Source organism: Cryptomeria japonica, chromosome 6, assembly GCF_030272615.1.
Source record: "Cryptomeria japonica chromosome 6, Sugi_1.0, whole genome shotgun sequence".
NCBI lineage: Eukaryota > Viridiplantae > Streptophyta > Pinopsida > Cupressales > Cupressaceae > Cryptomeria > Cryptomeria japonica.
The window spans coordinates 625389668-625417521 of NC_081410.1; the positions used below are offsets into that span (position 1 = coordinate 625389668).

At 37.6% G+C, this 27854-nt stretch overlaps 1 protein-coding gene across 2 annotated transcripts in view; it reads right to left on the reverse strand.

Moving 5' to 3' along the window:
- LOC131068698 (glutathione gamma-glutamylcysteinyltransferase 1) overlaps positions 1-27854 on the reverse strand; it is a 136319-nt gene that overhangs the window by 90750 nt on the left and 17715 nt on the right. Inside the window, exon 2 of one of the 2 annotated variants that reach the window (XM_058003948.2) lies at positions 7570-7726. The exons of the other annotated variant lie outside the window; for it this stretch is intronic. Within the exon in view, the coding sequence (XP_057859931.1) occupies positions 7570-7726 (157 nt within the window). The remainder of the gene's footprint in view (positions 1-7569; positions 7727-27854) is intronic. 2 annotated transcript variants of the gene reach the window in all.

Below are 27854 nucleotides of genomic sequence, written 5' to 3' on the forward strand. Positions count from 1 at the left end.
ATTTGCAACTCATCAAGATCTGGTTCATTGGTATTTTTGGCCACGATCAGGGTTTTCACGATAACATCGCTGCAACAAAGGATTGTGGCATTATTTCTCTCAAAGGAAGACTGAATTTCCCGTAAGTAAACTTGATAAGTCACTAAGGCTTGAATGGATGCTGCTGAAAATGGTTCACTTTTTCACTCTTGATGGATCTTCAACTGCAAATCAAAAAAAACCTTTTCTTCTACCAACAATTCCCCATCATGACCCATGATGGTGCAAGAAGCTTTCTGACAATGAGAGATCATATCCTGAAAAACTTCCATTCGCAACATCATAGCATCATCAAGGTCTTCAATAGGTGACTTAAGAACAAGGGCTTTGTTCTCCAAGAGCTCCTGATATTCCAAGTACACAACTCTTGAAGGAATTACCTGACGTTCTAGAAGAATGCTTAACTTTTGTTGAGGAATTTTAAGCCAAAAAGTCAAGCTATCTTCTACCTTTTCCAAGTTCCGTTTGAAAGTATCAGAAACTTGGTTCAATTGTTCTTCAATGGTTTTCAACTTGGCCATCATTTGGAAAACCTCCTTCAAGACTTGTGTAGATAGATTATAAAGCTGATCAACCCAAGATTCCAGTGCTTGTACCTTTTGAGCAGCCCTCTCAACTCTTTGGATTGATTCTCGTGCCTCGAAAGAACTTGTAGGATTACTCACTTCACTAGTCTGTCTTGTGATTTTACGAACAGCTGCAACAAGTTGCCGGTTGTCCTCTTCTAGCTTATCTTTCTTAGCTATAAGTTCATCATATCGTTGCACTAGTGAGGCTACAGAATACTGGGCATCATGTTTAACCATTTCATGCGTTTGCTTACCCAATTCCACCCTTGTGACCTTGTAATCAGTAGCTGACATCTCTTCAAGTGGCTTATCTGCTAAAGGTTCAACAATTTCAGCTACCTTCATCTTGTTGCTATCAAGAGTTACTCTTGAGATAGTCTTGGCCTTTTTTGCAACCTTGGGCCTAGACTGTTTTAGTTGCTGATAATCAAAGGCATCCGGTGAGATTTCTTGCTTCTTCCTTTTTGGGGTAAAAGAACTAAGCCACGGAGGTAAAGCCATCAACTCTCCATCAGTAACAGCTGCAAGCAGAGGAGAAGCAGTTTATGTTTGCATAACTGTGGTCACCCTGGGGGAAGTATTCATCTGAATAGCAACCATGGTTTGCTCAATAACCGAAGGACATGAAGTCTACTTCATGAACTCCTCAAAGTTGGAAGTAGAAGTATCAATCTCCGATAGATGAATGTATGCAGGAGTATCCTCGAGGATTTCCAGCAAACTCTCTTGTTGATGATCAATAGAGGGCTCAACTACTGAAATAGGGACGGCATTCTGAGGAGACTCCTCCACCACTATGTCAGGAGGAGATAGAGGCAACTCCATAGAGGCTGAAGAGGGAATCTCACGAGGTGATTCCGAGGCTAGAGATCTAGGAGCATCGTCTGATTGTTGTCCTTCTTCTGGAACTACAGGATCAATCACATGAATGTGAAGCCGAAACTTCTCTTTCCCACGAACCGTTGCCTCTGTAGGAGGAAGTACTGTTGCTCGACTAACCCGCAATTTGATCCTTGTGCCTAAAGATGATGCACCTTCCTTGTTGTCGACCTGAATCTCAGACTTCCAAGAGGTCCCGTAGAGTCATCTTCTTTTCCAACCTTGATTTTAATGAGTCTAACACCATTACTTTTCAGCCAAGCGTTGGTGTTAGCCAAGATAGGCTGAAATCTCTCAAGAATGGATGTGGACTCCTTGTGTGACCATTGGATTAAAAGAAGTGGAGCTTCCTCAACCCTTCAGGAAATATATTCAGGATCAAGCACATGCCCATCATCAATCATCCCTTGTGGAATATCCACCAAGTTCAAATCAATAACTTGCTCAACAGTAAGCCTGCAGTAGTCCATCTTGAGAACCTCTACTTCTATTCGGAGATCTACCCAAATATCCTCAATACGATGAACATGCACGAAGGATTTTTTGATCTTTTCCTTCATCCCCCAGTAATCAAAATCAGCCCTGGACTTAAACCTTTTGAGTTTAATTTCCTGCATTTCAGTCTCCATGGCCTTGGCTTTGACGGATGTGACAAGAGAATACCGGCCAATTTTCAATGGGTTTGTTGTAGAAATCCCCATTCCAACCTTATGTCTGACAGACTGATGAGCATGCACAGCCATGATCTATCTTCCCAACTCGATAAGAATGATCTTATCAGACGGGTATCTAGGAAACATGTACGGCTGCCCACTATAGCAGCCGACTCTCATATAGGTAAAGGTCGGGAATTGAAGAAACAAGCACCCATACTCATTCACTCTTTCCCATGCCTCATCTGAATGCCTTCCGTTCTTTAGAGTCTTGTCAAATTGGCACATGAAGTAACCAAAGAATGCATCTTGAACTCTTCTGAAATGCAGCCTACTGGGTCTCAGAGGCAACTGATCATAATATTCCCATACCGGTATAAGCGAGTGATCACCTTTGGTAGAAAGACCAAGAAAATGTCTAAGTGACGCTGCCAAGAACACCAAGTATGAGTTCATGTAGAAAGTCATGGTGGACGGGACTGCTGAAAGTTGCTCACACAAGGTATCACTAATGACTTCTCCCCATGATATGTGATGGGACTGCCTTATGAACATGATGAACTAGTACATCCAGGGCTCAAAAACATTAGAATGTTCAAGACCCATCATTCTGCTGAAGAGAGTTATGATGTCCCCAATCTCCCATTTGAAGTCACAATGGTACAACTTGGCCCACCTTGAGAAAGCAGCTCGTGGCTCATGGATCCACCTGTTAATATGACGTTTGCAATCCTTCTCCCTTTTCACATAGTACTCAGCTACACTACCTTTGGAAATCTCCATATAAACAGGTGCTAGTGGTATTCTGAAGACTTCTCAATCATGTCTGCGTCAAGACGGATTATTGCTTCACCATTATCATTTTTAATGGTTCTCGTCTCCTTGTCAAAGCAATGGGTGCAAGCGAGAACAAATTCAGGTTTTAGGGCAGCCACTGGAAACGAAGATGCGTGATGGATATGGCTGTCCAACAGCCGCTGCATATTACTATCCTACGGATCCTCCACCCTCTTGACAAATTATGACATGTCTACATGCCCGATCTCTGTATCTTTTATGCGATCCAAAGGAGAAGAGACTTGCGAAGGTGAAACTTCATTCTGATACTTGTCATATTTGTACTTCATCTTTTTCGGATTTGGGGATGAAGGCAAATCTGACATTGAAAGACAACCTGGTATACTGCGATGAAGACTTAGAAGTGTTAAGGCAACATCATAATCAGCTGCAACAAACATTTTTCCTTTTTCAAATGGGAAGAACTTCAACCCTTGCACTTCACAATTTTGTGAGAGAAAAATGGGAAATAAATGGGAATGCTGGGAATCTTGACTTTGACCAATTTCGGATCTTGGGGGAATTTTTGCAAGTATATAAGTTGGGAAGAGCATACATGTAATCAGATTTTTAAAACCTGAATGCAAGTATACTTGCAAAACGGTAAATGGAGAAATGAGTGAAAAATGAGAATTAGACTTGCGGGAAATGACGTGAACGGAAAGTACGGATATAGGCAATATGCATGGATAAAAATGGGAAGATTTTGGGAATGTCATTTTCATAAAAATGGGAAGATCTTTGGACATGCAATCCGGTTCTAAAAACCTGATTTTGGAAGGATGGGTATTTTCATTTTTGAACTTGGAATTTCAACCAAAAATGGTTAAACTTTTTTAACCGTAAGGGAAGAACAATGATTTTCATCCAACTTGTAATCAGGATTTAAAATCTCGAATACAAGTATAGAGGCAAAATGGGGAAGAACAATGCAATTCAAAAATTGCTTTTCAAAGGGGAAAATCTCTCTCACAAAACCGATTTTTTGGGCAAAATCCACATATATACAAATCTACAACTAGAAAGGAAAATAAGAAAACAAGAAAAGAAAAGAAATCATACCTTGTTTCAATCTGAAAATGCTTCTTCAAAAGATGATCAATCTTTGAAGGGAGGGAGAATAGCTCTTAAATAGAGATAAACCGCAATCCAAAACCCTAGCCACGTTTTTACTAAAACGCCATAAGCTGAAAAATGTGGCACCAAATGCAAATAAAATGGCCCAAGAAAGGTTCGAATCTTCTTCCAACTTCAACGCCGCAAGCAAAAATGACTTAGGAGATTGAAGATCCGTGGCAACTTGGGAGAGAAAATCGCGGTTTTTGGAAAAAACGTGTTTGCTTATTCAACACCCAAAAACCAGCAATCATACACTTCAAATGGCGTGATATGTGTTTGCAAATGCATGAGAATAGGGAAGAATCCCAAACGCCTTCTATCTCCCAAAAATTCTCCACAAAAAATGCTTCAAATTTCCAATAAAATCGCCTTCCTTTGGCTGGTCGGGTTTTTGAAAAAGGAATGCAAGTATAATTTTACATGCAATAGAGAAAATCCTATCAAGAGGGGACATCCTTTATCAACTTCGCCACAACTTAGGCATGTTAAATTCCTTTTAGTCTAAGATGAATATGATAGTATCGATTCTGTTCTAGCATTTTGTTAATAATGATTTGAATTTTTGAATATGTATAATCATGAATAGTGCAATGTTTAGAGATTAATCAATCTTCTTAAAAGAAGTTCTAAGAGCAGAACAAAGATCTGTCTACATACCATGTTAATGGTATAACAAAGCAATGAATTCAAAGTCTCTATGTTAATTAAAACTTAATCAAAGAGAATATGTAGATAACTACTATGCAGATTATCTTTGTTGCATTAATATCATTACGTATTGTACAATTGAATGCTTGAGTGAATCTTTAGTAAAACATTGAACTAAGTATTTGATCAAGCTCTGAATCAAGACCTATGAGGGATCTAATCATTAAGTAGGTACAAGTCTTAAGGTATAAAGTTGAAGTTGCCTAATCTGACTATTAATGAATTGTTCTTTTGTTTAAAAGTAACCCAGTGGGAACCGATTCTCTGTTTCAATTTGAGATGTATTTACCAAAACCTTTGTTGACCATGGGTTAGTATGAGTCACATTTACAGCAGACGCTGAACTAATGTGTCACTTTTCCTTAAAGGTCATATGGACTGTTAATTAATTACAACTGTCAAGAAACTAAAGGTTTTATTGTTGGTAATACTGTGGGTCACTTGTACACTATCGTTGAGACCTATATGTGGAAATGAACTCCAGTGTAAACAAGTCGAGTAAAGGTGGTGAAATCTGACAACACTTGCATGCATGTTAAATGAAACCTTGGCCAAGGTGGTGCTGCTTAAAGGATGTGACCGTCAGTTCACAAGAACCAAATACAACTACTAGTCAAATGGTCATACTAGTTAGTGTGTGACCAACTAGATTCATGTAGGTTCTAAACACCAAGCTTAGATGGCAAGATGGAAACTAGGTCTAGTCCTTAGTCTGCTACCCTTACGAAGGGTAGGGCACTTCCAGTTGGAAGGTGTGCGAGAGACTGCCAGGTCCATGGTTGGGTGGAAAAGCCCTTGATGATGCTCTCCCTCTTCTAGACTATGTTGAGGCTTGTTACAAAGAAATTAGGAGAGATTAATGATTGTAATCTCTAAACTTTTATTTTTTCCTTCAAAAAAAGAAAAGTATTTATTGAGTTCTCTTTCTTGTTCCTTTTAATTGCTCAATTAAAGTTCAACTACTTTTCAATTGAATTAGTTAGTTTCATATTTTGATGAAAAGCAATTAGATAGTTAGTTAATTTCCTTTTTAGTTGAAGTTGTAAGTTTGTTGCAAACTCATATTTTAATTGATGAGATAGTTCGTTGTTTTCTTATATATAGAGTAGTGGTTGTTACACTTTATAAATGGTCTTAGCATAGTCAAGGAAAGGAGTTGGATCCTTGGCTGACCATCTCTAGTCTCCTTTTGTAATAACTTCTTGTGTGAATAAAGATATTATTTTACTCATCGGTCTGGTATGCATTGTTATTTCTATCATCAATTCAAGTATTGTTTTTATCAGATTAATAAGAAAACATTTGACATTATTGACTTAAAAGAAGTCAAATATAATTTAAGATATTCATGTTTGTAGACCCCAAAATAAAAGCAGGGAGAGACCACAACATAGTCAGGATCAAGAGATCAAACGAACCTTACGAATTGGAGAACAAAGAGAACAAAGAAGACAATTAAGAGAAGAAACTAAAAAAATGCTAGCCATAGAAATCCTACATCAAAATCCATCTCAAGAAAGAAGTAGAGGTCGAAGCATGGGTTGATTTGTCAAACCAAGTAGAAAAACCAAGACAACTTCCTTTGGATGAGAGAAGTTGGGAGATACAATCTAAGGATCCCTTCATAGATGGTTAAAGAGACATACAATAACAACTTCTAAGGGTGTATAGAAGAGAACTTTAAGGCAATATGAATGTGTGAAACACTAAAGCTGTAAAACAAGTTGTTGATTCTCACTTGTTTGAGAGTGTGAGAGAAGCATACAAACGTCCAAGTCAACACTCTTTGGTGAGCAGGTTCCACTTTCAAAATGATTAACTAACAACTTCCAATTTCTTTTAAGTTTATTCCGGTTTTTCATTTTTTAACACTAACACCATAAAACCATTGACTTCAATGAATTTTCCATCATTTTATTGCCTTTTGAAACCATTTTTTGATAAAGCTTGAATTTGTATAATTTAACTTTGACCATTGCTATCTACAACTATATAAAAATAGAAACTTGTAACTTTTGTTCTTATCTACTCAATCTGAGATAAGAAAAAACAAAAACCAAATTTTTAAAAATAGGAATTTTCAAAAAATTTAAAGTTTGGTCTTTAAATTTCAATATAACTGCCAATCTTGAATATTGGACCTTATTTTTTAGTACATTGGTGTGTTACATTGTTCTTTCTTTCCTAGAATTGTTCCAGCTTCATAAAATAAATAAATAAATCATATAATGGTCATCACATGGTTTTTAAGCGACCATGCTTCTCATATATTCAAACCTCAAACTTCTAACCTTCTAATGTCAATCCTAAAGATCCCCCACCTTGAATTCTAATACCAAAAAGAATAAAATAGAACATAAGAAAATAGAGAGAGAAGTGGAAGCAATTATCCATGCATTAATGCTCAAGTCTGCACTACATGATAAGAATGAATCAACAGATTTTGGAACTCTCAACTATCTCTTAACTGTCAAATAACCTATCACTATCATCTAACTCATAACTACAAACCAGCTAATACCTACCAATTTTAAACTGTTATGACCATAACATATTTTCTAATAATGCCCACCAAAATGGAAAATCATAACCAACTGTTTACATTGGAATAGTGAAGGAAGACAATCTGTATTTGAGAGAAAAGGTGCAAGTCCCATACGTAGTACAAACTATTGATAAGAAACAAATCAAATCAACACACTTGAATCCTTAACACAGTTTTATTTATGCTTTCTATAGTGAGTTTATTTCACATATAGGCGTACCCTTCCATTTTCTTCCTGGATCAATTGCAAGTGCATTGAGAACAACTGAAAGGCTGGCCAAACCACAATAAGCAGGTTCAGATTGTGTCTGGAAGTATGAAATAAGTTTAAAGAACCCCTCCATGGTTCCACTTTGAAGAGCCTCACGGAAAAGCGCCTATAAAAGAAAAATTGAACATCAACGCAAAATACAAGCAATAATAAAATGGAAACACTTATAGTTCCTTTGACAAAAAACCTAGCAAGGACAAAGAGTGGAAAAATCATTACCCATTAACATTTCATGTTTCCTAATTCCATTTTTCAACATTATATATAATATACAACAGAGATAAATACATTTTTTTCAGGACTTTACAAGCATAGTATAATCATTTTGAAGATACTCCAAGGGTCAAAACAGAAAAGAAACAAAGACGTCTTGCACAAATGACAAATATAAGAAATGCAGCATGAAAAAGAAATAGACTATTGTTGACGTGTATTTTGTACACAATCAAACACAAAATAAAATACCCAAGGGTACCTTATCCTCTCTTGAATAAAGCCTCTGATTGCTGAAGATATCGCGAAAAAGGATCAATCAGGATGACTCCAAGGTTCTCCGATGTAGGGTCTCTACGTGTGGATAAGCACCAGTGGTCGTTGTGAATGCTGTTTCATCAAGGGGGCCTTACGTTTCCGAATTGTAGGAACAGAATTTCCTAAAACTAACAAGTTCTCAAAAAGATCAAAAGGTGGAGTTTGCAAGAGATGGATTCTAATCTAATCCTAAGGATGACTCAATGTAGGCTAGACTTGGTAAGATTCTACCAATTTCAGTATTGCCAAGGAATAACAACTCTACTGAAATTGATGCGATCTTCTACGGTGACTAATGATTTCTTCAATTCATCAAGAATCATAGACACTACCATGAAGGTACATATCAATAGTTCCATAATGATTGAAGGTTTAAGCAATCCAAATATCTCCAGTTGACCACACAAGGCATCCTTACAATCAGTAAGAAGCTAGTGGTTTGGAACGTGAATCTCACCAAAGATCAAGCCCAACACTTAGTCCTTCAAACTTAAATACTACTTCGACTGAGAATGATTCAAGAAAGTAAACAACCATGAAGATAGCCACAAGAATTGCAATAAAACACCATAACTTCAATATTTTATTGATCTCAAAGCCAAAATAGACAACAATTGCTTGAAATTCTCTCTTCAATGCTCAATCTTGCTACAAAATAACTTTCGGACTATCCAAAAGCTCTAATCTTCTAACTTCTAACTATCTGACTATATCAAAATGAAAAGGAGTGAGGGTATATATAGCATCCTCAATTACAATGAATGGCCCAGATCAAAAGAAGATCAATGGCTGAGATTTTGACACCTAAACCCTAATTAGGGTTTGTTACAAAAAGTCCCCTTTTTATTGAACAATATTAAATGCATAGCCAAATATTTAATTGGCACAAAAATCTAGGAAACATAGACCAATGATAATTAAGGTGCCACATCATCTACAACAACCTCTCTTCTAGAACCTTATTCCCTTTCCAATGCTCTTTCTTAGCATATGCAATGAATCTAGACACAATTCCTTCAATCTCAGCAATAGGAATCTCGAGAAGATTCCTCATTCGTTCCTCCAAGTGAATAACCTGATCAAAGGCCTTGAGAAGAGCCGCATCCCATCCAGGTTCGAGTTCTTTGATTTTCTCAATCAGGAGCATAGTAGCGAACATTTGATCCCTTTGCTCATCTGTGATAACATTCTCATCTTTGCAAAAGATGACCTTGACCTTTTCTTCCAACTCTTGAAGATCCACATCTGTCTCAACTTCAATCCTCCTGCCAAGAATAGTACATAACACCTCAAACACCTTGTCCTGAATTGGATGGATGACTTCTTCAACTTGATTGCATTTGGTGCTGATGTCTTCGAAAAGAACTTCCTTCATCTGGAGTAGAGTTGACCACTGGAGTAAATTATGAGCTCCTCCATCCATTATCTTTTCTTGTGCTAGGATCTTCCTTCGTGTTTGCCTGATTACTTGTAGAACAGGAATGATAACATCTCTAATGTGGGCAAAGGCGGCCACTGTTATCATTAGGTTGTGGATGATCTCAAGGACCTGGATAGCTCGATGGATTGTCTGCATCATTCTTGTTGCAAATTCAACGGCAACTGTGTGGGATTTGTCAATCCAAGAGCTCATAAGCTGAACCAAGCTCTTGACTCTTTCTGCCTCGCCAACTGATTCAAGGGGAAGTGCTTGTATAGGAGACACTGCTGGATCCTGACGTCCCAAAGGCTGATTGAGATGGCTAAAGTAGCCTCTCCAAGCACCGACCTCTCTCTCAAGCTTTCTATTATTTTCCATTTCTTCCTTAAGCTTGTCTTTAAGTACTTCAAATGAATCGGTTGCCTCATCCAGTGCCTGCTCAGCGGTGAGTGGACCAAGCTCAAATGTTTCTACATCATATTCTTCTGCAAGGATCTCACCTTCATACTTGTCCGCTGCTGGTGTAGCTATCTGCAACTTCCTGGATCCTGTCTCATCTCTGATCATCTTGGTCATCTTAGTGGCCTTCTTTTTCTCCGTTCCTTCCTGAGAATTTCGTACAAGGCTTTCTAAGTCAATCACGTTATCTTCATCCTCGATCACAATCACCCTTGTTAGTCTCTCCTTCAACCAATCTGGAATGGCAGATCTTGTCTCTCTAACTTGTATCTCTTTAGGCAATGGTTCTTCTTCTCGGAGAGGAGATGTCACTTCATCATCATTCTTGTCTTCATGTAGCTCATTGACTTGGGGAGATTGACTTGATGAACGTTGAGATGCCTGCCCTTCTTCGTGTTTATCATTTTGTACCATTGATTCCATAGATTCCTCGACTTCAGGTACCCTCTTCTCTTGTCCTACAACTTGACTCGTCCTTTTTTCATGTCGAGAAGATGTACCGGATGAGCGATCTCGATTGGCCTCTTGCTTCTTCTTGGAGGGTTCCCTTTTCTCAGGTCTTTCTTTCCTCTTCGTGCCTCTAGGATGAGGATTGCCTTCACTTGCGCTTCTGGGATGAGGATTGCCTTCACTTGCGCTTCTAGGATGAGGATTGCCTTCACTTGCACTTGCTCCTCCTTCTCCTGGCCTTTCCTCCAAAGTAAAAGTCATTGGTATGTTCTGTTCTCTCAACTTTTGATGTTGTACATCTACCCATCTGTGAGTACATGACAAAACTGGAGCCATCAAAGCTTTTAAGTCCAAAACCTCAGGCTCGTTCCAATCTATCCTCACTGCTTTGTCTTCTCGGTCATAAGATGATTGGAGATGTCTGCCACTGTCCTAAGCTTGATCGGCCACTCTGTAAACTTTGCATCTCCTGATGAAATCTAAAGGCAATCTGGAATGCATCTTTCTTTTTACTTCTAGATCACTTGAGAGATTCATCCAAAAGTCCTCTACCTGAACTTCATGCCTGTACTTTCTACCATCTCTTCTATATACCCATAAGGATCAAAATTCTCCCTCAAGGCAAAGAATGAAAATGAATATAAGGCCAACTCCCTTCTGCATCATCCAAGGCTAGAGCATTAGGACATACCTCAACTGAATTCCCTAGTATGATAGGCACAAGAATTCCATTTCCATGCCTGTGTCTGAATGCCTTCGCATAAGTCGCCAACTGCCTAGTCACCTCAAGTAGCACTATCCTGTCTGTCGAATATCTTGGCAACATATAGGGAGGTGAAGGACACCCATGAACTCTAATATATGTAAACTTTTGGAATTGGATGAACCAAGCACCATACCTCTTTACAAGCTCTTGTGCATCTTGAGATAGCCGATTGTGAATCCCGCCTTGCAATATGCTGGTGATGTTCATCGTGAAGGTATCATTGACTAACTTGTAGTCACTTCCAGGTGGATGATGCAAATGAACATAAGAGTCACAAACTCTGACTTCCCCGGGTCCTCTTCCGATCACTCCTCTGTGAGGTAGTCCTGCATATTCGAAACTCCTGATCAAGGCATATATGATGTACGAGCTCATGTGGAATGACTTGGTAGGCTTTAGTCTCCTTAACTGTACGTCCAAGCAATGGCTAATAATTCTAGCCCAATGAATTGTTCCTTTTCCTTGAACTATTACCTAGATGAAGTAGAACATCCACTTCTCAAAATAGAAGGCTTGAGGAGCACCTGTAACTCGATTGAGTAAAGTTATCAAATCTCTGTATTCCTCCTGGAAGTCGATCCTATGTGGTGTGTTGGGAATCTTGCTCAGGCGAGGACAACTTTTGAGTAACCAATTCTTATTGATGATGCTCAAGCAAGTGTCTGGATCATCTTCATACATGGACTTGGCTCCTTCTAAGCTTTTGTAAATCATATCTTTATGTTCTGGAAGATGGAGAGCCTCACTTATAGCCTCTTCTGAAAGGTAAGCCAAAGTGTTCCCTTCCTTGGACACGATTGATCTTGATTGTGGGTCATAATGGCGAGCACACTCGATCATCAGCTCATGGCACTGGACCGCTGGAGGGAAACCGGCCGCCTTGATGATGCCACTTTCAATTATTCTCTTTGCGACAGGTGATGGTTTTCCAATGTAAGGGACCTCTCGAAACTTCTTCACACTGAAGTTTCCCAAGTTGGTATCTCCAATGTTGCTCCACTTTGACACGATCTTGGTCTCCAATTCTTCATTCCTCTGATCTTCCTTCATGAGAGTTGGATGACTAGTGGATGTTCCTGCCTTTGGGGTCGCCATCTTGACACCTACACAACATTTCATAATGAGCAATATATTTTACAACGTAGAAATATAGAGTAGAAAGGAAGATTTAAGCTTTTAATTAGGAAACTTCATGATAAATCTTTGAGTTATCATTTCCTAATTAACTATGCAATTTCAAAAAAACTTGAAGTTCAAAATTCAAAATTTCAACATTGGGACAAGGATGATCACGCCATACCTCCACTTGAGAATTAATTCTAAGAAATGATGCAAAAATAGGAGAATTTGCTAGACGAAAGATAGATCGAAGTCCTCCCTTTAGCAAAATGTACTTCCTCTAGTCTTCACAAGCATCAATTCCACCACCTCTAGCCTCCAACAAAATTCGCTCCAACTAGACCAGTTTTCGCACTTCTTTCTTGCTCTTCCAAATCGCACTCGAAGTAATGAATGAATGATTGATTAAAATTGCTCAAAACACCCCTACTATATAGGCTCTTACCACTTCATTTTCCATTGGCCGACTTGCTAAAATAGAACCCAAAATAAACAAAAATTAATAAAAGAAGAAGGCCGACTTGACAAAATATTAAAATGATACCTCAAGCGCTCTATCTTTTAATTTTAATTTAATAATAATTAATTTCAAATGCCTCAATTAATTAAAAAAATCAATTTTCTAAGGCTCAAATTAATTATTAAATACCCATGCACCTTTATTAAATGCCAATTTAATTAAAAATTTTAAAATATTTCGAAGTTTTTAGCGAACTTGGCATCTAATGCGATCTAGAGGATATTAACGCCCAAGCATGGTAAAAAAATAACGAATGTCAATAACCTCGCTCTAGTCCCTTGGAGAGGGACAGGAGCGCTCTTGCATTTTAAACCTTGTATTCCTTGCCTTCACGTTCAAAACCTCATCCTTGGCGTCCAAAATGGCATGTTATTTGGAACTTTGAGTTTAATTCACTTGATCTTTAGAAGGAGTGTGCCTTAGGACATTTTCGCCCTGGTCCCTTGGTGAGGGACAGGAGCGATTTTCTACTTTTGTCCTTGATCTTTATCTTTTAAATTGCCAATTCATGTTGTGGGGGTAAGCAATGATCCCCATTGTTCATTCTATACATGCTTAACTCGTTTCCTCAAGGCAAAATAGGCTCTCCCAAGATTTTCGCCCTGGTCCTCCAGTGAAGGACAGGAGCGATTTTTGCATTTGAGCCTAGGATTGTCAATTTGGAAGCAATTCCTTGTTCACCATTTTTAAAAAAGGCATTTCTCATCTTGCATCACCTTGCCTTGACGTGATTTTGGAGGGAAATTGTTGATTTTATAAAAATCGCCCTAGTCCTTTGGTGAAGGACAGGAGCGTTCTTTAATTCATTGTACAAACTCTTGATCACATCAACCTCCAATTACCTTCAAAGAATAAAACATCATTCCCCACTCCTCCTTGAGTCTTGGAAACAAAAAATAGCATTTCAAAATGTTAGGCAAATAGGCATATGTGGGGATTTCGCCCTGGTCCCTTGGTGAGGGACAAGAGCGCTTTAGCCAATTGTCATCGAAATTTGTGGTCCTTGCAACTCCATTCCACCCTGAAGCACTTTAAGTATCATTCCAAACTTGTACCTTGGCCTAGCTTCGTCCCAATTTGGAGAAAAGAGATAGTCTTTTAGGTTTTTCGCCCTGGTCCCCTGGAGAGGGATAGGAGCGATTTTGCAATTATGAGCTTACCTGTGCTTTGCTAGCCTTCGAAATTACCTTCAATGGACCAACCACGCCCTCTTTCATTCATTTCAAACACGAAACTTGCCTTACCTTTGCAAGAAATTTGCCTTTTTAGAAAATCGTTGTGGTCCCTTGGAGAGGGACAGGAGCGATTATTGTCTTTTGGGTTGATTCCCTCCTTTGTGGTCCACTCAAGTTATATTCAACGGACAAAACACGCCTCCCTTGACCTCTTCAAATCATAAAATCACTTTAATCTTGCAAGGATAATGCAAATTTTGAAATTCAAGCTCCGGTCCTTCAGTGAGGGACAGGAGCGAATTTTGCCCTCTAGGCCAAATCTTTTCACTTTTCATCTCGAAATTCCTTTGCTAGGGAAGATATCATCCTGTTACAAGTTATGAACAAGAGTTCAAGTCCGAGAAAGGTCTTAAAAGGTGTGTATAAAGAAAATCGCTCTGGTCATTCAGGGAGGGACAAGGGCGAATTTATCTTTTTTAGACAAAAGCTCCATCATTTCATTGCCTTTAATTAAGCCTGGATGCTCTAACATGTGTAATTCATCTTTCACCATGCCCTTGACGTTTCAATTTGACCAATCAAGGCCAAGAATGACTCAAATAAGCCTTTTCGCCTTGGTCCTTCAGGGAGGGACAAGAGCGAATTTATCTTAATCCTTCAAATTTCATCATTTTCAAACCTTCAAAATCCTTAAAATCATCAAGTCACGTCCAATTATCTCCCCTGGAGACCCTGCACAAAACAATTTTAAAAAAGTCAGAGACAAATATGCACTAAATAACATTTTCGCCTTGGTCCCTGGGAGAGGGACAGGAGCGATTTCACCTTTCTAAGCTAAAATATCCACAATTTAGGTCTTCAATCATTTCACAAGGCATAATTAGGTCATCTTCAAGGCCAGGAATCAGTTATCTTGAAAAAGTGGCATGGTCCTTTAGGGAGGGACAAGAGCACTTTCTCTGTTTCAGGCATCATCTTGCCTCCAAAATTTGATCAAAATTTACCTAGGCAAAAATGTACAATTTTATCTTCAAAATGCTAACACTTAGACAAAAGTTGAATCTTCCCAAAAGAACCCTGACTAGACCTAACCTGAAACATATCCGACTTCGTGACAGACTCACCTTACTTGAAAAAATCTCAATCTTTGGGAGGATGCGTAATAACTTTCAAAATTTGACTGGACTCGGCTTGAAAATATCCAAAAGAAACCCCTAAGGCTTAGCCCTAGCCCAGACAACTCACTCACTCAAAATCCTAGAAGCAGAGAGAAGAACACGCAAAACAAAAGCAAAAAAAGGGGGTCCCCATTTTAATGGGGCGATGTGTGAAATGGTCACAACAACTATACCTTTCCATAGATATTATCTTGCCTTGAAAATATAATAAAATAAATCATATGAATATAATACAAAATATTTGAATTGATTTTACCTACGTCTACAAGACCAAAACAGTCTAAGGGACCAAAAAAATGTAAATTCATTTCAACCCACCAATCATTGTGAAGAATTCATTTAACAAGCTTAAAAATAGTAACATGCATTTTACTTTTAAATTTCAATGTTTTGTTGTTGACATCAAGTAATTGTCTCCCCATTTACTTTAATCTAGTTTCTTCATATCTATGAAACATAGAGTTTAACTTCAATTTGACAGTACATCTATATCAGATGTCACCATATGCTAGGCATTCCATGATAAAGTGTCTCTCTATCTCCACTGCCCCTTCGATGCAGAATAATCATGTCCTCTCCCCCCACTCATCTCTAGGTATCATCCATCTAGAACTTTAAACCCCAAATTGGTGTGAAGTTGGCCTTTATCTAGCTATAAATAGTATTCCACAATCTCAAAATGTGGGGGCCACAAGAACAAAGACAAGTTTTGAGGATGGAATTTTTTTTTCCAAAATATGGGAATGGCAAGGGAACAACAGCTAAATAATATATAACATTTGTAAAATAAATTGTTAATAATAGAAATGGTTGATGTAAACAACTTGACCATCAAGGTATCAATTGAACCAAAATTCTAAACATATTTAATATCACCATTTATCATTTCATCAAGTTTGCAAAAGAACAAAGTTACAAGCAAATGGAGCAATGGCTTATCAAAATCATTTTCCAACACAAATTCCACAATTTACTCATCACTAAAACTACTAGATTCATCTATCACCTACAACTAGAAACCAACCAACCTTGTATGTGCAACCTAACCCTCATCGATCTACATTTCCTCCTCTAGGATTACACTTGTCACAACCCCCGTAGGGCATTAGCTCAAATCCCAATAAGAATTTTGCAATCAACTCAATTCTACTCTTTTTAATCACCCAGTTCACAAAATGGGCAAGGTGAGAGCATATGGAGTAAAAATTTATTTAATTACCAACTCACAGTATTAGCAGTTGCTAAAACCCAAAGCAGTGGAAACAACATAGGTAAGAGGCCTATACGATGATTGTATGGCATGACAAGTGTACAACAGCAAGAAGTGTGGCACAACAAAGAGGTACATCAGTCTTTGAACCATACAGAAACAACAAAGAATAGTATTTCAATACAACAATTTCACAAACACTTAAAAATTTTCTCTAGTAACCCTCCAAGGTACTTCTCTTCTAGCTTAACACCAAAACAAAATGCAACTTATTAGTAACAAAATGTTCCTTATCACCTAAAACTGAAATTAAACTGAAATATTCAGCACCTATGTGATACTTGGATGGAATCACCTCAAATGGACGAGAGTTTTCATCCTCCAACTCTAACTGAAAACCAAGAAAGTTTTCATCTTGCAAATTCCAACAATTTTTGTCTTCAAGCTCTTAAAAAAAGTATGGTTTCAATAAACAATTGATATGTCATGTCCCCACCATGTCACTAGATTGAAACAAGTAAACCTATATGACATACCCATGAGAAAGCTCCTTGTATTATATTAATAACCAATACAACGAAGACGAGAGATTCAATGTGTCCTTCTCATAATCAAGGAATGAAGATGTAAGGGCATATAATCTACTAAGTTACATAATGAATAGGTAATTATAATAAATAGCTCTTACATCAATCTATAATATCTATCATACAAGAGAAAAACGATAAGAGACATATCGATCAAAGAGACATAACCAACTAGTGAGGGTCATCGACCAATAACAGATCAATTAATCTACTAAATAAAGATTAAGTAATCAAGGATCCATATCGACATTCAAGAGAGGAGAAGACAAAACACAATATTGCTGGATATAATTGATAGCAGAATTAATTGGTGATGGTTAGTGTCAGTCATCAACATTCCAAGGTTTGCCCATCATCATGACCGGCTAAGTCAGGGAAGATAATGTTTGGATTGATATCTAAATAGCATTATTCATCTACTATCAATATCGACATGGAATAAACGATGATCAAAATGCATAACAGGATTACCGTATGGATCAAGCTTGAAAAACTCGGATTTTGCAATAACTCGGCAAGGCCAAAAAATTTAAAAAACTCGGGACTCGCCAAAACTCGGCGAAAAACTCGGCAACTTTATCGAACATTTGAAAATACATTTTTTTTATATATATAATTCAAAAACACACATTTACACCAAATTTGTATAACATATATGATTTCCATGATATATAAATCAAATTTTTTTGGTAATACATAGCAACAAATGCAAGTATCATAGCATAAACCAAAAACCAAGTGCAACATATGAATAAGAGTTCAATACATATCAACGTATCATAGTGACAGACTCATAGAGTTATAGAGTCATAGACCACAAAACAAGAACCTCTGAAATTCTGATTACATATCAAGTTCAAAGTTTGGTATCAATGAAAATAAGAAATCATAAATTGCGTCTACGACTAAAGCTCAAAACAGATTGTGGCCGCTGGGTGGGTGGTGCTGAAGTAGTGGCAACATCCTCAACACTAACAGGTGCCTCTGCTGCATGATCAACCTCCTGCTCCTCCTCACGTGCTGCCACTTCCGCATCCCATTCCTCTCCTGCCCTCTCCAACTCACTCAGCTGCTCATTAGTAAGGAATGGATCCAAATCATTATCAACATCATCAGGAGAAGCAACCCATTCTGCTGCATATGGATCAATGTCATCCAAGTCAAGTGCTTCATGTGAATCTTGCCCTAGCACCTTCTTCTCATGTAATCGAATGTTGTACCGCACATAGACAAGATCATTCAAGTGTTGTTGAGTCAACCTATTGCGCTTTTTTGTGTGGATGTTCTCAAAAACACTCTAGTTGCGCTCACAACCAGAAGCACTACAAGGCTGTGATAATATGCGGATGGCAAGCTTTTGAAGATTAGGCGTTGTGGCACCATAATCTTCCCACCACAAATCTGCAAGGATACAAAATGTGATTTATAACTTGTAAAGATTTCAATAATCTTAAAGAGAGAAATAAATGGTAAAAATTAAACATATGTTTTTTTTTACCTGGTCGTAAGGTGGCTCTCCTACGTTTGCAATCAGGTGAAGAAAACAATTCTCCTAAGGCCTTCTTATAACTCTGCAACTCATCAAGTATCAGGTCTCGAAGGATCTCATCATCAACTAATCTCCGAATGCATGTGTCAAGGCCAATTCTAACCTTTGCATCTGCTCTAAAACTCGGAGAGTAAAAAAACTTGGGATTCAAGAAGTAGGCAGCAGCATGAATATGTTGGTGGAGTTGATGGTTCCATCTCCGATCAATTATGCGCCATATGGGTTCATACTTGGTCTTGTTTGACCCATACAAGTGTCGAATCGCCTCTTTGGCCTTATCCATGGCCTCATATAGATACCCCATGGAGTTATGATCCCCATCCACTATTCGTAGCACCCTCACCAACGGTTCCGACACCTAGATATAAAAAATCTAACAAAATCAGCAGATTGAAATATTAGAAAATTAAATAATAAATCATCAATTAAAGTTTCAAAACTTACATTGATGATCTCCTCCACTATCTTGGCAAAATTAGTATCAAAAATGGCAATCACAACCTTCTCTACTTCAGGCTTTGTAGCATAAGGACTCCCCAACCATCTTTCACTCACGAACATCCGCTTCAGGTTGGGCAATGTAGCAAGTATGCTCTGCAAGGTGAGGAAATTGGTAGCAAAGCGTGTGACCCCCGACCGCACAAGATCCTTACCTTCAGTGTGCTCTCTCATAAGATTCAGGACCCATGTGTGATTGTAGATGTATTTGGTGATATTCCTTCCATCTTCAACCACTTTCTTTACCCAACTTAGTTTCCCTATGTCCTCAAGGAGCAAGTCAAGACAATGGGCAGCACAAGGGCTCCAAAATAATGTCGGATGTCTAGCCATTAGAAGTCTGCCGACTGCCACATATGCAGCTGCATTATCAGTCACAACTTGGATGACATTCTGCACTCCCACATCCATCACCACCTCATCCAACATGTTACACAAGGTCTCCGCATTCTTCACTTCATTGGAGGCATCAATTGATTTTAAAAATACTAACTGTCCTCCTGAAGCAACTAGAAAGTTGATGAGTGTCCTATTCCTACCATCTGTCCATCCATCAGAAAGAATGGTGCAGCCATTCTTTTCCCAAATAGTCCTTTGCTTTTCCACTAATGCATGAGTGTTTTGGACCTCATCCTGCAATAACGGTCCACTTACCTCGTAACGGCTTGGGGACTTGAACCCCTTACCTGCCACAGTCAACGCGGTGACCAATTGGTCCCAAGATGGACTAGAAATAGCATTGAACGGAACATCGTTGTAGATAAAAAATCTAGCACACGCCACCCTGGCTTGTTGGTGAGCCTCTTTATTCCATGCAGTGCCAAGCAATCCAGGTTGTGCACCAAGAGTGTTACGTGGAATAAAGAAGTTTTCCATGTTGCTGTCCAAAGTTCCCTTTGCTCGTATCCGTGGCCCAAGGGAAGAACCAGATGTCCCCACATCTGTATGTGACCCTATGGAACTCAAATCTGCCCTTGGGGCTGCCATTGCCTCTGTTGTTCTCTTTTTTGTTGCCTTCCTTTAATCATATGCTTCAAGCGCTGCTATTGCATCTCTCGTAGCCTCTTCAGTACATTCCGTACAGCTTGTGGTATCTCGGCATTGAATTTTTGCAAGGTGATATTTGAACCTATTAATGCCACCTTTTACAATTTTTTTGCAATGGTTGCAAAAAACATCTCCTCGTTTTGGACCTGGTCTCCCATGTTTCCAACAAGGGTCTCTCTTTTTGCCACCAACTTTAATTGTAGAAGCTGAATCCATTTTCTTTCAAAAAGATGTGGAAAAGAACCTAGCAAAAGAGAGACAACATTTAGAGATAAATAACATTGTTACCAAAAAAAATCACGAACATCCAAAAATAACAATGACTGTATAACTGTATTTTATTTATAGTCATCTATTAATAGATGACTATCTAAAATTAAAATTTTTAATTGGTTGTGTATTTTTTTAAGTTTTTAACTTCAAATTTAAATTTAAATGAAATACTTTAATACACATTGACATTACACAGTTGACAATCATTTCAAATGACTATGAGTATGTATTACACAATCATTTCACAATTGACTGTGTAATACACAGTCATTAATTACAATGTACATTAATGATTAATGTATTACACAGTCATCAGTCATTTGAAAATGACTATGTATTACACAGTCATTTCAAATGACCGTGTATTACACAGTCATCAGTCATTTGAAAATGACTGTGTATTACACAGTCATCAGTCATTTGAAATGACTGTAATGACTGTGTATTACACAGTCATTTGAAAATGACTGTGTAATACACAGTCATTTCTCATTTGAAATGACTGTAATGACTGTGTATTACACAGTCATTTGAAATGACTGTGACTGTGTAATGATGACTGTGTAATACACAGTCATTTGAAATGACTGTGACTATGTAATGATGACTGTGTAATACACAGTCATTTGAAAATTTGAAATGACTGTGTATTACACAGTCATTTGAAATGACTGTGACTGTGTATTACACAGTCATTTTCAAATGACTGTGACTGTGTATTACACAGTCATTTGAAATGACTGATGACTGTGTAATACACAGTCATTTGAAATGACTGTAATTACTAATGATTGTGTATTACACAGTCATTTGAAATGACTGTGACTGTGTAATACACAGTCATTTTCAAATGACTGTGACTATGTAATGAATCTAATGATGATTGTGTAATACACAGTCAAAATGACTGTGTATTACACAGTCATTTGAAAATGACTGTGTAATACACAGTCTTGGTCATTTCAAATGATTGTGTATTACACAGTCATTCGATTAAAATTTAAAATGACTGTGAATTCGAAATAAAACAATACAAAAAGATCACGAATAAACAAGTAAAAACCTGGTCGCGCGTGCAAATGCAAACCCTACTGGAAATCGCGTGGCGTTTTTTGCGTGCGTTTTTTGCCTTCTGGAGTCGCGCGAAATGGAATAAAGACTTAGGTTTTTTTTTTGCCTGCAACTTAAGTCGCATTTTTCTCGCGTTTTGTGCCGCGTTTTCGGGCGGGTTTTGGCGATTAACGGCGAGTATTTGTCAAAAAAATCGCGACGACTATATGGAAAAATCGCGCCAAGTATTTCCGCGATTAACTCGCGCGCCATTAGGGATCACAATTACTCGCGAGTTTTCTAATGGCTCGCCGAGTTTTGCAAGCCTAGTATGGATGACTAGATAATCTAATAGATGATTATGATTAAGTTACACAATAATCAGCAGTTACAAGTCAGGGACTAATCTCAATTAAGAGACACGATGATAACCTAGTTATCATCAGTAAGAGATTAATAATAATGAAAGGGTTCAATCCTTTATCATGTTAAGGAGGTGATTATCATAGGAAGAATCCGATTAAGGGTACAAAGTCAATTGATAACTAAATGGTGCGATTACTAAGTATTATGAAGGAAGATGACCACCAAGAGATATGAGACATGTCTCGTCATCCCAAGCGCAGGATATAAAGGGTATTCACAATCTCTCGATTCAGGGTGGAACGATGAAGACAAGAAAGAATATTAAAAAGGAACCCAGATCTGCTCTTGGCATTAAGATCAGGCACTAAGGAGTGATAGAGGAATATAATTTAAACGGCAGAAATTATCCTCAATCAAAAAAGACCCACACAGCAAATACCATACAAGTCTGTCTTCTATTCACCACAGACAGGTAAGATATTCAGTCATTGTTATTATACGTTCAAATTAAGAACAGCACCTATAATATCAAGGGTGCTGTTAAATATGTAAGAATTGATGTTTTACTGGGAAAGTCTATAATTCTTACAGTCAATAATTATGCAATCAGTACAAGTATGAAATTAGAAACTGTTCATTAAATCCACCATGTGTGAGACGGATGGGGAGAGTATCCAATGGTGACGAGGGGCTTCCATGTGGTCATAAGGTATCATGGAGTCAAGGAACCAGTTACCCTCTCCATGCCAGTCTCAGCAAGATGGAAAGTATTTTAAGGTATAAAGTTCGGAAGGGCAGCAAACAGGACCACCAAGTCTAGCAACGGGGTTAGAAGCAACCATCCCTTGGGCTTGGGAGACAGTGGACCCAAGTTGTCCCTTCAAGCCTCTTACACTATCTCTCTTACTATGTCACAAATAGAATGGATTATACTAATCGGAAATGATTATGCTTGTAGGTGTGTGTGCTTCATTGTGGTTGCAGGTTTCTCTAATCAAGTGATCTACTCTTCCAGTATAAGGTAAGATCCAAGTCCTATCTTGGGTTCATAGAATTATGAGTTGAATGTTAGAATAATTAATTGAGTAATATGATAATATTTGATTCAGACTCACTGGAGATGAGTTTAGATAGAGATCATCTCCTAAATAAGAAAATATTTTTTGGGTTACAAGTCTATTGAGTTAGATAATTATTGTTAAACAGGCTTATATCTAGTAGGGGACTACATGATACTTTCCTTTGACCAATTCTGTTATTTTTATAAGTTCCTTTTTAGCCTCTTTACTTTGAATTTCCTTTTCCTATTGAGATTTCCATACAAAGTGTTCAAAAACATTTTTTTAAATAAAAGATTACATCAAGCCTTATAATGTCACATTTAGACAGCCACTTTATTAAAAAATAATATTTAAATTGTCTTTTTACAATAATTTAAATTATTTTACTAGGACCACCTTAAAATATTATTAAATTATTCCCCTAACTTTATTTCTTAGTCTACGAGACATAAAGAAATAGGCTACCAATCTCCCAATTATTTTAATATTAAAAAGGGGACATCACAAATCAACACCTAGCTAATTAGTAGTACTAGTTTTTGTGCATTAAAAGGATTCTATTACATCTCACATATACAGCAATAGCTAGTATCTTGTGACTCTAGATTCTTTAATAATGAAATTGCTGATTTGTTATCACAATTTATTGGTGTGGGATCTTTATGTTCAGACATAAAATCTACCAATAATTTATGCATAAAAACTGCTTGACATGCTACTAATGTTGTTGCCACATACTCTGCTTCAGCTGATCAAATAGTCAGAATATGCTGTTTCATTGATGCCCATGAGACTACACCAAGCTCCCATGTTTCATTCATCTCTTATCCATAATCTTAATTCAATGTTCTTCCTTGATTGCTTTCTCAAAATATACATGATCATGAGAGTATAAAGCAAAATTTGAATGCAAATCTAAATTTTCTTCTTCTTGATCATAAATATCTTTCAAACTTTGTTTTCTTGCATCTACATAATGATCTTGGTGAGGTAAGTGTGGGACCAGATTCATCACTTGTGAGTTGGAATTAGGATGGCTTGATGATTCACCTTGTACAAAATTCCTAGGTGAGGTACTTATATTCTTGGTACTGCTACTTGTGGACTTGGTTGACAACTTTTGTTTTCTAATTCTTCTTCATTTTGAGAAATTAATATTGCAATTGTAATTGATCTATCAACACTTACATCACATGCTTCTACTTCCTTGAGTTCAACACCTATACTAATGATTACCTTCTTGGTAAACTTTTGATTGGTCATGTAATGTCCCCTTTTCTAGGTGACATGAGATGAGCAGGGGTTGACCTACCATTCGAGTTCTCGTAGGTCAATGACATGGTTAGGGGACTCATTCTGAGGGTCATGGAGCTTTGCAGGGGCTCTATGAGCCGTTTTGGACCATCAGACGACAGTTCCTACATTTTAGGGGGGTCTCCTATTTTTTAGTGAGAATTGGCAGTTGACCGAAAGACCACCTAGGGGACCAAGGAGTAGAGCAAGATCCTTTTGAGCAGTTACAGGTGTTTGGAGAGAGGCTCCTACTTTTTAAGGCGATTCCCTACTTTTTAGGAGGTTGTGGCAGTTTCCATATTTCAGGTTCCACGGGACCATACCATGGTTTCAGTTTCAGGAAGATTGGGTGTGTTTCCTAGTTTCTAGGAGTATCCCTAGATTTTAGGGATGGGACTGTCAGTTGGCCCATCTTGTCCGGCATCAGGCACAGACAAGTGACGAAGTCAGATTCATGTTTGGTTGGTTATTTTGGGCTATTATTGGATCTATGGAAATATTTTAATATATTTAAATATTTCCTAAGTTAGCGATTAAATAAATTAAAATAAGGCTATGTATATAGCCATTTCGGAGTAATAAGGGGTTTTTGGCTTCATCTGGTTTGATATGCCTATGTGTTATAGCTCGTTGGAAAGGTCTTGAACTTTGCTACATGATTCTCACCTCCCGGAGTCTTTTTGGATGCTTGAAGCTATTTATTCGCAATAAAGTGATATTTTTCTATAGTTTGACGCCATAATTGGAAAAGTGTCACTTTAATTATAAAGCGCAAGCTTTATTATTCTTTAGGGTTCGACTTGCAAAGGGAAAGGAGTTATAAGGAGATGAAAACCTAATTGATAGCATCTTTGATCATTTTGAAACTTGCGAATTTGGGAATTGCTCTGGAAGAGTGATTTTGGTCTGAAACGCAAACCCCAGGTCTGAGCTTGCTGGGACGTAGCCCTCAACAGGAGTTGACAGTGGATTTATCCAGGATTGCACAGAGATTGTTAGAGGTAGAAGACACATCTTGTCCTGAAGATTCAGCGTGCATATTGGGGGTTTCAACAGAGCGGCTGGTCTATTTCAGCTGGCATGTGATTTGCAGTAGCTTCCACGCCTCCTTTGCGACCACGCCCTTTTTGTATGTTGGCTTGAAGGGTTGTATTCAGCTTATTTGGTCTTCCTTGTTCGTTGCCAGTAATATTCCTCCATCTGGCATCAATCCAGATTGAGAACAACTCCAAATAAATTTATGGATTCTTACTTAATACAAAACTAGGTTATTTGCCTGGTATGATTTGCAGTATTTTCAGATTGCTTAAGTGTTCTTACATATGAACATTGTTTACTGTTTTATTTCATAGTTGTTGCTATTTATCAATTACTTTACTTATAACATCAAAACCCAAAAAGAAACAATCCCTTTCTGCAACTTCTATCTATTCTATAAGATCACCGGAAAATTACAAAAATATAGTATGTTTAATTAAGAATTTACAGCAGCAACAACAAAAGGATGCATTTGGGATCTTTCAGGTCACTAGTACTACAACCAATAAAAATACATCTTTTGCCTCTATCATCCAGTTTTCTTCTCTTTTATTCTTAGACATGTGCATATTCAACACATCCATAAATCCTTAAATGAAATACACTATGATTGAGACCATTCCATAATCCCTATGGAATTCTATCTTAGACACCCTTTATAGAACATTTGTTTAAAATATGCATTGTACAAGTATTGATTTTGCCCACCATACATCAAGTGCGTGCTTAGCCTTGAACATGCTCCTAGCCATATTCATTATTGTTTTATTCTTCCTCTCTACAATTGTAAGTTATGGTGTGTATCTTGTAGTAAATTGCTTAATTCCATGATATTTGCAAAATTCTAAAAAACTCATGACTTGTATTCTCCACCTCTATCCACCCTAAGTACCTTGTTCTGGTGGCCATTGTGTTCTTCAACCACTACATTGAAATACTTGAATATTCTAAAGGCTTTAGACTTCTTGAGAAAATATATCTATCTTTTCCTCCTAAAATCATCAATTAAATGTTAGGAAAGAAATGCTTCCTCCTAATGATGGAGTCTACATTCATTCATCTTTCAAATATCTGAAAATTATTTTTACCACCACAACATGTGATTCTTTTGGTTCTTGCTGAAATCTAGCCGCCAAACAAACTACATACAATCCTCCAATCATTGATTTGTACTGACTTTCATCAGCTTTAGGAGATTCATCTTCTTTAGTCAACTTGCATCAAGTGGTCATAAGTGTACACACCAGTTTGGAGTTCTCCAACCCAAACTTCTTCAACAATTCCTTAATGTATTTAGACTGTGAAATGAAAAATTCCTTTGCTATTCTAATTTACTTGCAAACCAAGGAAGAAATTTAGCTCACCGATCATGGACATCTCAAATTCCTTATGCATCTCATTAGCAAATTTTCTGCACATGCCTTCATTTCCTCCAAATATTATGTCATCAACATATACTACAACAATCAAGATTTTACATGAATCGGTTTTGAAATATAAATTACTGTCAACGGATCCCTTCTGAAAACCTTGATCCACCAAATACTTATCTAGCCTTCCATACCAATCTCTATGAGCTTGTTTCAATCCATACAGGGCCTTCTTCAATTTGCAAACAATATTCGGATCATCTTTCAACTTAAATCCTTCCGATTGTTCAATGTAGACTTCTTCTTTCAGTTCTCTATTCAAAAATGTTGACTTAACATCCATTTGATAAACCTCAAAATCCTTGAAGGCTGCAAAAGTCAAAAACATCCTGATAGCCTCCATCCGAGCAACAGGTGCATATGTCTCCTCAAAATCAATGCTTTCAACCTATGTGTAACCTTTGCAAACCAACCTTGCTTTATTTCTCACAACTTTTCCATCCTCATCCAACTTGATTCGGAATACCGACTTTGTTCCAATTACATTTTTATATGTCGGTCTGTGAACTAGTTCCCATGTCTAATTCTTCTCAATCTAATACAGCTCTTCTCTCATTGCCTTTATCCAACTTTGATGATTGCAAGCTTCTTCTACAGATTTCAGTTCAATCTCAAATAGTAAACATAACAGAACTTGTTCTTTAGCTGCTTTGCTTCTTGTGATAATTCATTTGTTCTTGTCTCCAATAATCTAATCTACTAAATGATTCTTTTGTACATGCCTTGGGGTTCTAGATATAGATATCGGAGCATCCTGAGTTTCCTTTTCTTTCTCTCTTTCTTTGATTTTCTCTTCCCTTTTTCTGTCAACATATTCATAACCTGCCAATTTGTCAGTCTTTAGAAATGCCTTCATCAACCTTCACATTTCACACTTTCAACAATCTTGTTAAGTCTTTTGTTGTAACACCAATACATCTGTTCTACAATCTTGAATAACCTAGGAATATGCCTTAATCTTGTTCTACACTTTCAACAATCTTGAATAACCTAGGAATATGCCTTCATCTGTTCTACTGTCAAATTTTCCAAGATTGCCTTCATCTCTCTGGATATAACACTTACTTCCAAATACCTTAAAATATTTCCCTGTTGGAGTTCTACCATGCCAAAGTTCATATGATGCCTTTCCATGTCTCTTCCGATATAGAATTTTGTTAAGAGTGTAGATTGTTGTGTGAATTGCTTCTCTCCAATAGACTTATGGGAGTTCT